Here is a 12,044-nt window from a genome sequence, read left to right on the forward strand (position 1 = left end):
CTCACTTTTAGTGTCCCTGGTACCTCACTGTTAGTGTATCTGGTACCTCACTGTTAGTGTCCCTGGTACCTCACTGTTAGTGTCCCTGGTACCTCACTGTTAGTGTATCTGGTACCTCACTGTTACTGTCCCTGGTACCTCACTGTTCGTGTATCTGGTACCTCACTCTTCATGTCCCTGGTACCTCACTTTTAGTGTCCCTGGTACCTCACTGTTAGTGTATCTGGTACCTCACTGTTAGTGTCCCTGGTACCTCACTGTTAGTGTCCCTGGTACCTCACTGTTAGTGTATCTGGTACCTCACTGTTAGTGTCCCTGGTACCTCACTGTTAGTGTATCTGGTACCTCACTGTTAGTGTCCCTGGTACCTCACTGTTAGTGCATCTGGTACCTCACTCTTCATGTCCCTGGTACCTCACTGTTAGTGTATCTGGTACCTCGCTGTTAGTGTATCTGGTACCTCACTCTTCATGTCCCTGGTACCTCACTGTTAGTGTATCTGGTACCTCACTGTTAGTGTCCCTGGTACCTCACTGTTAGTGTATCTGGTACCTCACTGTTAGTGTATCTGGTACCTCACTGTTAGTGTATCTGGTACCTCACTCTTCATGTCCCTGGTACCCTACTGTTAGTGTCCCTGGTACCTCACTGTTAGTGTATCTGATACCTCGCTGTTAGTGTATCTGGTACCTCACTGTTAGTGTATCTGGTACCTCGCTGTTAGTGTATCTGGTACCCCACTGTTAGTGTATCTGGTACCTCACTGTTAGTGTCCCTGGTACCTCACTGTTAGTGTCCCTGGTACCTCACTGTTAGTGTATCTGGTACCTCGCTGTTAGTGTCCCTGGTACCTCACTGTTAGTGTCCCTGGTACATCGCTGTTAGTGTATGTGGTACCTCACTGTTAGTGTCCCTCATACCTCGCTGTTAGTGTCCCCAGTACCTTGCTGTTAGTGTCCCTGGTACCTCGCTGTTAGTGTCCCTGGTACTCGCTGGTAGTGTCCCTGGTACCTCACTGTTAGTGTATCTAGTACCTCACTGTTAGTGTATCTGGTACCTCACTGTTAGTGTATCTGGTACCTCACTGTTAGTGTCCCTGGTACCTCACTGTTAGTGTATCTGGTACCTCACTGTTAGTTTCACTGGTACCTCACTGTTAGTGTATCTGGTACCTCGCTGTTAGTGTATCTGGTACCTCGCTGTTAGTGTATCTGGTACCTCACTGTTACTGTCCCCAGTACCTCCATGTTAGTGTCCCCAGTACATCGCTGTTAGTGTCCCTGGTACCTCACTGTAAGTGTATCTGGTACCTCGCTGTTAGTGTCCCTGGTACCTCACTGTTAGTGTCCCTGGTACCTCAATGTTAGTGTATCTGGTACCTCACTGTTAGTGTCCCTCATACCTCGCTGTTAGTGTATCTGGTACCTCAATGTTCATGTATCTGGTACTTCGCTGTTAGTGTCCCTGGTACCTCGCTGTTATTGTCTGTGGAACCTCGATGTTATTGTCCCTGGTACCTCGATGTTAGTGTATCTCGTACCTCACTGTAAGTGTTCCTGGTATCTCACTGTTAGTGTACCTGGTACATCGCTGTTAGTGTATCTGGTACCTTGCTGTTAGTGTCCCTGGTACCTCGCTGTTAGTGTCCCTGGTACCTCGATGTTAGTGTATCTGGTACCTCACTGTTAGTGTATCTGGTACCTCACTGTTAGTGTATCTGGTACCTCACTTTTAGTGTATCTAGTACCTCACTTTTAGTGTCCCTGGTACCTCACTGTTAGTGTATCTGGTACCTCACTGTTAGTGTCCCTGGTACCTCACTGTTAGTGTCCCTGGTACCTCACTGTTAGTGTATCTGGTACCTCACTGTTAGTGTCCCTGGTACCTCACTGTTCGTGTATCTGGTACCTCACTCTTCATGTCCCTGGTACCTCACTGTTAGTGTATCTGGTACCTCACTGTTAGTGTCCCTGGTACCTCACTGTTAGTGTCCCTGGTACCTCACTGTTAGTGTATCTGGTACCTCACTGTTAGTGTATCTGGTACCTCGCTGTTAGTGTATCTGGTACCTCACTGTTAGTGTCCCTGGTACCCCGCTGTTAGTGTATCTGGTACCTCGCTGTTAGTGTATCTGGTACCTCACTGTTAGTGTATCTGGTACCTCACTGTTAGTGTATCTGGTACCTCACTGTTACTGTCCCTGGTACCTCACTGTTCGTGTATCTGGTACCTCACTCTTCATGTCCCTGGTACCTCACTGTTAGTGTATCTGGTACCTCACTGTTAGTGTCCCTGGTACCTCACTGTTAGTGTCCCTGGTACCTCACTGTTAGTGTATCTGGTACCTCACTGTTAGTGTATCTGGTACCTCGCTGTTAGTGTATCTGGTACCTCACTGTTAGTGTCCCTGGTACCTCGCTGTTAGTGTATCTGGTACCTCGCTGTTAGTGTATCTGGTACCTCACTGTTAGTGTATCTGGTACCTCACTGTTAGTGTATCTGGTACCTCACTGTTAGTGTATCTGGTACCTCACTTTTAGTGTGTCTGGTACCTCACTTATAGTGTCCCTGGTACCTCACTGTTAGTGTATCTGGTACCTCACTGTTAGTGTCCCTGGTACCTCACTGTTAGTGTCCCTGGTACCTCACTGTTAGTGTATCTGGTACCTCACTGTTAGTGTCCCTAGTACCTCACTGTTAGTGTATCTGGTACCTCACTGTTAGTGTCCCTGGTACCTCACTGTTAGTGCATCTGGTACCTCACTCTTCATGTCCCTGGTACCTCACTGTTAGTGTATCTGGGACCTCGCTGGTAGTGTATCTGGTACCTCACTGTTAGTGTATCTGGTACCTCACTGTTAGTGTATCTGGTACCTCACTGTTAGTGTCCCTGGTACCTCACTGTTAGTGTATCTGGTACCTCACTGTTAGTGTATCTGGTACCTCACTGTTAGTGTATCTGGTACCTCACTCTTCATGTCCCTGGTACCTCACTGTTAGTGTCCCTGGTACCTCACTGTTAGTGTCCCTGGTACCTCACTGTTAGTGTATCTGGTACCTCGCTGTTAGTGTCCCTGGTACCTCACTGTTAGTGTATCTGGTACCTCACTGTTAGTGTCCCTGGTACCTCACTGTTTGTGTCCCTGGTACCTCACTGTTAGTGTCCCTGGTACCTCACTGTTAGTGTATCTGGTACCTCACTCTTCATGTCCCTGGTACCTCACTGTTAGTGTATCTGGTACCTCACTGTTAGTGTATCTGGTACCTCACTGTTAGTGTATCTGGTACCTCACTGTTAGTGTCCCTGGTACCTCACTGTTAGTGTCCCTGGTACCTCACTGTTAGTGTATCTGGTACCTCACTGTTAGTGTATCTGGTACCTCGCTGTTAGTGTATCTGGTCCCTCACTGTTAGTGTCCCTGGTACCTCACTGTTAGTGTCCCTGGTACCTCACTGTTAGTGTATCTGGTACCTCGCTGTTAGTGTCCCTGGTACCTCACTGTGAGTGTATCTGGTACCTCGCTGTTAGTGTATCTGGTACCTCACGGTTAGTGTATCTGGTACCTCACTGTTAGTGTCCCTGGTACCTCACTGTTAGTCTATCTGGTACCTCACTGTTAGTGTATCTGGTACCTCACTGTTAGTGTATCTGGTACCTCACTGTTAGTGTATCTGGTATCTCACTGTTAGTGTCCCTGGTACCTCACTGTTAGTGTATCTGTTACCTCACTGTTAGTGTATCTGGTACCTCACTGTTAGTGTCCCTGGTACCTCACTGTTAGTGTCCCTGGTACCTCACTGTTAGTGTCCCTGGTACCTCACTGTTAGTGTCTCTGGTACCTCACTGTTAGTGTCCCTGGTACCTCACTGTTAGTCTATCTGGTACCTCACTGTCAGTGTATCTGGTACCTCACTGTTAGTGTATCTGGTACCTCACTGTTAGTGTCCCTGGTACCTCACTGTTAGTGTCCCTGGTACCTCACTGTTAGTGTCCCTGGTACCTCACTGTTAGTCTATCTGGTACCTCACTGTCAGTGTCCCTGGTACCTCACTGTTAGTGTATCTGGTACCTCACTGTTAGTGTATCTGGTACCTCACTGTTAGTGTATCTGTGACCTCACTGTTAGTGTCCCTGGTACCTCACTGTTAGTGTATCTGGTACCTCACTGTTAGTGTATCTGGTACCTCACTGTTAGTGTATCTGGTACCTCGCTGTTAGTGTATCTGGTACCTCACTGTTAGTGTCCCTGGTGCTTCACTGTTCGTGTCCCTGGTACCTCACTGTTCGTGTCCCTGGTATCTCGCTGTTAGTGTATCTGGTACCTCGCTGTTAGTGTCCCTGGTATCTCGCTGTTAGTGTCCCTGGTACCTCGCTGTTAGTGTGTTGCGTACCTCACTGTTAGTGTATCTGGTAACTCACTGTTATTGTCTCTGGTACCTCACTGTTCGTGTATCTGCTATCTCACTGTTAGTGTATCTGGTACCTCACTGTTAGTGTATCTGGTACCTCACTGTTAGTGTCCCTGGTACCTCACTGTTAGTGTATCTGGTACCTCACTGTTCGTGTCCCTGGTACCTCGCTGTTAGTGTATCTGGTACCTCGCTGTTAGTGTCCCTGGTACCTTACTGTTCGAGTACCTGGTACCTCACTGTTAGTGTATCTGGTACCTCACTGTTAGTGTCCCTGGTACCTCGCTGTTAGTGTATCTGGTACCTCACTGTTAGTGTACCTGGTACCTCGCTGTTAGTGTATCTGGTACCTCACTGTTAGTGTCCCTGGTACCTCGCTGTTAGTGTATCTGGTACCTCGCTGTTAGTGTATCTGGTACCTCACTGTTAGTGTATCTGGTACCTCACTGTTAGTGTATCTGGTACCTCACTTTTAGTGTATCTGGTACCTCACTTTTAGTGTCCCTGGTACCTCACTGTTAGTGTATCTGGTACCTCACTGTTAGTGTCCCTGGTACCTCACTGTTAGTGTCCCTGGTACCTCACTGTTAGTGTATCTGGTACCTCACTGCTAGTGTCCCTGGTACCTCACTGTTCGTGTATCTGGTACCTCACTCTTCATGTCCCTGGTACCTCACTGTTAGTGTATCTGGTACCTCACTGTTAGTGTCCCTGGTACCTCACTGTTAGTGTCCCTGGTACCTCACTGTTAGTGTATCTGGTACCTCACTGTTAGTGTATCTGGTACCTCGCTGTTAGTGTATCTGGTACCTCACTGTTAGTGTCCCTGGTACCCCGCTGTTAGTGTATCTGGTACCTCGCTGTTAGTGTATCTGGTACCTCACTGTTAGTGTATCTGGTACCTCACTGTTAGTGTATCTGGTACCTCACTGTTAGTGTCCCTGGTACCTCGCTGTTAGTGTATCTGGTACCTCGCTGTTAGTGTATCTGGTACCTCACTGTTAGTGTATCTGGTACCTCACTGTTAGTGTATCTGGTACCTCACTGTTAGTGTATCTGGTACCTCACTTTTAGTGTATCTGGTACCTCACTTTTAGTGTCCCTGGTACCTCACTGTTAGTGTATCTGGTACCTCACTGTTAGTGTCCCTGGTACCTCACTGTTAGTGTCCCTGGTACCTCACTGTTAGTGTATCTGGTACCTCACTGTTACTGTCCCTGGTACCTCACTGTTCGTGTATCTGGTACCTCACTCTTCATGTCCCTGGTACCTCACTTTTAGTGTCCCTGGTACCTCACTGTTAGTGTATCTGGTACCTCACTGTTAGTGTCCCTGGTACCTCACTGTTAGTGTCCCTGGTACCTCACTGTTAGTGTATCTGGTACCTCACTGTTAGTGTCCCTGGTACCTCACTGTTAGTGTATCTGGTACCTCACTGTTAGTGTCCCTGGTACCTCACTGTTAGTGCATCTGGTACCTCACTCTTCATGTCCCTGGTACCTCACTGTTAGTGTATCTGGTACCTCGCTGTTAGTGTATCTGGTACCTCACTCTTCATGTCCCTGGTACCTCACTGTTAGTGTATCTGGTACCTCACTGTTAGTGTCCCTGGTACCTCACTGTTAGTGTATCTGGTACCTCACTGTTAGTGTATCTGGTACCTCACTGTTAGTGTATCTGGTACCTCACTCTTCATGTCCCTGGTACCCTACTGTTAGTGTCCCTGGTACCTCACTGTTAGTGTATCTGATACCTCGCTGTTAGTGTATCTGGTACCTCACTGTTAGTGTATCTGGTACCTCGCTGTTAGTGTATCTGGTACCCCACTGTTAGTGTATCTGGTACCTCACTGTTAGTGTCCCTGGTACCTCACTGTTAGTGTCCCTGGTACCTCACTGTTAGTGTATCTGGTACCTCGCTGTTAGTGTCCCTGGTACCTCACTGTTAGTGTATCTGGTACCTCACTGTTAGTGTCCCTGGTACCTCACTGTTTGTGTCCCTGGTACCTCACTGTTAGTGTCCCTGGTACCTCACTGTTAGTGTATCTGGTACCTCACTCTTCATGTCCCTGGTACCTCACTGTTAGTGTATCTGGTACCTCACTGTTAGTGTATCTGGTACCTCACTGTTAGTGTCCCTGGTACCTCACTGTTAGTGTCCCTGGTACCTCACTGTTAGTGTATCTGGTACCTCACTGTTAGTGTATCTGGTACCTCGCTGTTAGTGTATCTGGTCCCTCACTGTTAGTGTCCCTGGTACCTCACTGTTAGTGTCCCTGGTACCTCACTGTTAGTGTATCTGGTACCTCGCTGTTAGTGTCCCTGGTACCTCACTGTGAGTGTATCTGGTACCTCGCTGTTAGTGTATCTGGTACCTCACGATTAGTGTATCTGGTACCTCACTGTTAGTGTCCCTGGTACCTCACTGTTAGTCTAACTGGTACCTCACTGTTAGTGTATCTGGTACCTCACTGTTAGTGTATCTGGTACCTCACTGTTAGTGTATCTGGTACCTCACTGTTAGTGTCCCTGGTACCTCACTGTTAGTGTATCTGTTACCTCACTGTTAGTGTATCTGGTACCTCACTGTTAGTGTCCCTGGTACCTCACTGTTAGTGTCCCTGGTACCTCACTGTTAGTGTCCCTGGTACCTCAATGTTAGTGTCTCTGGTACCTCACTGTTAGTGTCCCTGGTACCTCACTGTTAGTCTATCTGGTACCTCACTGTCAGTGTATCTGGTACCTCACTGTTAGTGTATCTGGTACCTCACTGTTAGTGTCCCTGGTACCTCACTGTTAGTGTCCCTGGTACCTCACTGTTAGTGTCCCTGGTACCTCACTGTTAGTCTATCTGGTACCTCACTGTCAGTGTCCCTGGTACCTCACTGTTAGTGTATCTGGTACCTCACTGTTAGTGTATCTGGTACCTCACTGTTAGTGTATCTGTTACCTCACTGTTAGTGTCCCTGGTGCCTCACTGTTAGTGTCCCTGGTACCTCACTGTTAGTATCCCTGGTACCTCACTGTTAGTGTATCTGGTACCTCGCTGTTAGTGTATCTGGTACCTCACTGTTAGTGTCCCTGGTACCTCACTGTTAGTGTATCTGGTACCTCACTGTTAGTGTCCCTGGTACCTCACTGTTAGTGTATCTGGTACCTCACTGTTCGTGTCCCTGGTCCCTCCCTGCTGTTGGTGTTCCGGCTAATTCCCTTTATATGGCTATTCATTCTGTAAATCATTTTAACTTTATTTCTCTCTTTGTCATTCACAATCATCGGCGTGCTGTCGGCTATTGATTCAGTAAATTGTATTCTGCCATTAAGTTTAAAATGTTCTCTATTCAGCTCAAGCAAAGGTATTGGATAAGACACTTTATTTACGGAATTTCAGAATGCTCGCTGCACTGCTCATTTGTATTATATCAGAAGAAGGTTTTCTAAGTTTAGGGACGTCACCAAATGGCGACAGGTCTTTGACCTGAAGCGGTCACTGTGTTTCTCTCTCCTCCGATGCTGCCTGACCTGTTGATTATCTCTCGGATTTTCTATATTTATTTCAGACGTTGATCATCCGCAGTATGTTTCTGTTGTTTGCACCGAATGCTCGCCATGTTTACTTACACAGAGTCTGAAGATCAAACCTGACAGATCATATACACATTTTTAAATGGCTGAAATATCTCCTGTTTTCTATGTTTCTCCTATTTTCTCTGTTTCTATAAAAGACATCCAGGGCTATGGGGAAAACACGGGGTATGGTGTTGAGATAGAGGATCAGCCATGATTATATTGAATGGCGGTGCAGACTCGAAGGGCCGAATGTCCTACCACTGCTCCTAATTTCTGTGGTTCCATGTTTCTAATCATTCAGTTCCAGCCAGTGCCTCATTTTCCACATTCTCCAGTGCTGCATTACTGGCACTGCTTCTGATGGTTGGACCAGATTTATCAGGATCATTTTCATTCTCACAAAATGCTCATTGAGCCAGATTTCAAGACATTTGTTTGCAATCTTTGTTTTGAGTTTACAACTGAATCTCATGCAGGTCTGCCACAGCTCAGTGGGTCTCTCAGTGAGAATCTGAGTAATTCTCTATTGTACCCTGCTTTAATTCAGCATGAAGAATGCCAGTGATTGTAACTGAAGTATTCATGATAACACAATCCTTTGATATTTTTCCATCTAATATAATGGCAGATGAAGTATAATGTGGATAAATGTGAGGTTATCCACTTTGGTGGTAAAAACAGAGAGACAGACTATTATCTGAATGGTGACAGATTAGGAAAAGGGGAGGTGCAAAGAGACCTGGGTGTCATGGTACATCAGTCATTGAAGGTTGGCATGCAGGTGCAGCAGGCGGTTAAGAAAGCAAATGGCATGTTGGCCTTCATAGCAAGGGGATTTGAGTACAGGGGCAGGGAGGTGTTGCTACAGTTGTACAGGGCCTTGGTGAGGCCACACCTGGAGTATTGTGTACAGTTTTGGTCTCCTAACCTGAGGAAGGACATTCTTGCTATTGAGGGAGTGCAGCGAAGGTTCACCAGACTGATTCCCGGGATGGCGGGACTGACCTATCAAGAAAGACTGGATCAACTGGGCTTGTATTCACTGGAGTTCAGAAGAATGAGAGGGGACCTCATAGAAACATATAAAATTCTGACGGGGTTAGACAGGTTAGATGCAGGAAGAATGTTCCCAATGTTGGGGAAGTCCAGAACCAGGGGTCACAGTCTAAGGATAAGGGGTAAGCCATTTAGGACCGAGATGCGGAGGAACTTCTTCACCCAGAGAGTGGTGAACCTGTGGAATTCTCTACCACAGAAAGTTGTTGAGGCCAATTCACTAAATATATTCAAAAAGGAGTTAGATGAGGTCCTTACTACTAGGGGGATCAAGGGGTATGGCGAGAAAGCAGGAATGGGGTACTGAAGTTGAATGTTCAGCCATGAACTCATTGAATGGCGGTGCAGGCTCGAAGGGCTGAATGGCCTACTCCTACACCTATTTTCTATGTTTCTATGAATAATTCGTCTGATTTCGATGCTAAAAAACGCATTTAGTTGGACATTCCCTGGTCAATGATAACTATTTATTTTATTCAGAGTCCATTCTTTGCTATGTTATTCGGACATTATTACTTTCAATGAGCGACAATTTCAACAAAAAAATGGAAAGCTCATTGGTCAAAACACTTCCTGCAGCCCAGTTATCTTTCAAACTATCGTATACTTGTATTTAATACCTTAACATCGTCATATTAGCTTCATACATTATAAGTAGAACGACCTGTAATTATTGCATGCCAAAATTGCAGTAGATGTTAATTTCTGTTGCACTCATTTTCAGTTCTAATTAGAATCCATATCCTCAGCAGGAGCAAGAATTCAATCAGGTCCCCCCCGCCCTCCCCCTCCGCCAACACAGTGGTACAGAAGCGAATCGCACCGCTCTCGGTGCTGACTGATCCCGCCACACGGAGGCTTCCTCAGAGGTTCTTGACCCTTGTGTCCCTGTTACCTTGGGCGGTGTTGTTGCCTGCTGGGCTAAAGTTAGATCTATCATTTAATCTCTCATTGATCAAACATCTGTTAATTTCATGTTGTCTCGATCCCCATTTCATTTATTGATTCCTTATTATTGCAATATACCCTGTATTCAGTTCCTCAGGTACTAGAATTAGATTATGTAATTTCATGTCGCTAATGATTTGCAGATTGCAGACCGAATTCCATCAATCTTCTGCTCTTGCTCACAGCCGGATGTTTAATTTACCTGGTTATTTGCTTTCCTCACAGTGAACCTAGTGACGATAGTGATCCTGTCCCGGGGAAAGTGCGGACTCTCCAAATGTGTCACTCGCTACCTGGTGACCATGACAACAGCGGATCTACTGGTCGTGATCCTGGATCTGATACTGAGGCACATTCCGATTCGTTATATGGAACAGTTTCTTTTCATCCGGTCCATCCCCCTGTGTAATATCCACGCCGCCCTGCTTTATGTAGCCACAGACTGTTCTGTCTGGTTCACCGTCACTTTTACTTTTGATCGATTTGTGGCCATTTGTTGCCAAAAGCTGAAAACTAAATATTGCACCGAGAGAATGGCGGCTGTGGTTCTGGGAACAGTGACTGTGCTGAGCTGTTTAAAGAACATACCCTGGTATTTTATGTTCACAAGTCGGTATGTGCTTAGCAACATACCCTGGTTTTGTGATATCAAAATCACTAATTATACATCTCTGGGCTGGGCAGCATTCGAGCTCCTTCATTATATTCTAACCCCGTGTGTCCCATTTGTTCTGATCCTGCTGCTCAATGCTCTCACCGTCAGACACATTTTAGATGCCAGTAGAGCCCGCAGGAGACTCCGTGGTCACAGCAGTGGGGAGAGTCCCAGAGACCCCGAGATGGAGAGTCGCATGAAATCCATCATTTCACTGTTTGTTATCTCGGGGAATTTCATACTGTTATGGACAGTGTATATGCTGGTTGTTGTGGCAAACCGGATTGGTTGGATTACACGTCATGTAGGTATACCTCTGTTTGTCGATGAAATAGGATTCATGCTGCAGCAGCTGAGTTGTTGCACAAACACTGGTATTTATGCCGTGACACAGACTAAGTTCCGGGAGCAGTTTAGGAATGTGGTGAAATATCCCTTTCTTGTAATTGTAAAATTCATTAAACGATAAGAAGCAGTGGAGACTTTCCAGCCTCAGAACTCAATGCTGCCTGATAATGGGGGGGTCGCGGGGGGAATTCCGGTTGGAGGCACCTTCCGACAAACGCCTCCGACTGGAACATTTTTTACAAAAACACCTGGTGGTCCCGGAGACGCCTTCGATTCCCGTCTGAGGCCTTCATTTCATGTGTAGCGTCCGGGAAAGCGACTTCCCCATACATACAGTAAAGCTGGAGTCACATGGGCCTGGGCCACCAATCACTCTGCAGTATTCTCATTGATAATAATGGGAACCTCGCTTTTATGTGTCCCATTATTATCAATGAGAATAACCCCCTAAAAAATAAAACAACATAATAAATTAAAAAAACACCTCACATATTTAAAATTAATTGAAATTAAAGTTAATTAAATGTTTTGGAAAAAAAAATATTTTTGGGTATTTTTTTAACATGTTTTAATAGGGTTTAAAATAAATGTAGCTTAGTGGATAGGGTTTTTACTGTAAAAATATGTATTTAAATTTATTTTTCATATGTTTTAAAACTCTTATGCTGGTAAAAGTAATCTCTCGACCTGCTTTTACCTGGTGTAAGAGTTTGAAGGACATTCACTGGACATGATTTGGGCAAATGCCCCAATCTCACCCACACAAATGTTCTTCTCCCCGGGATATGGAGAATCCATATGGAGAAATCTTTGACAGATTGGAAAAGCCAGTTTTCAGTGATGCACAGCACACCCCAAAAACTGGCTTTTTAAAGGCGTTGGCGGGTCCATGCACATTCCATCTGGACCCAGGGAGGCCGGAATTTCAGGCCCATTGTGTCCGAGCCACTCTCCCTCATGGTGAATATTATCACACTCACTCACACACTGTCTACACAGGGCTCCCTGGGAGGGGAGTGGCGATCTGTCAGGATCCTCTGGAAAGGATGGTGTCCCCT

General features: G+C 46.1%; 1 protein-coding gene across 1 annotated transcript; it reads left to right on the forward strand.

The window, feature by feature from the left end:
• Window positions 1–4,355: 4,355 nt before the first annotated feature.
• On the forward strand, window positions 4,356–11,107 carry LOC139273905 (probable G-protein coupled receptor 139; the record flags this gene model as incomplete). Its single annotated transcript, XM_070891011.1, has 2 exons — window positions 4,356–4,365; window positions 10,209–11,107. Coding segments are annotated over 2 exons (909 nt in total), but the record flags the coding sequence as incomplete, so codon positions are not given.
• Window positions 11,108–12,044: the final 937 nt, after the last annotated feature.

Source organism: Pristiophorus japonicus, chromosome 1, assembly GCF_044704955.1.
Source record: "Pristiophorus japonicus isolate sPriJap1 chromosome 1, sPriJap1.hap1, whole genome shotgun sequence".
NCBI classification, from domain to species: domain Eukaryota; kingdom Metazoa; phylum Chordata; class Chondrichthyes; family Pristiophoridae; genus Pristiophorus; species Pristiophorus japonicus.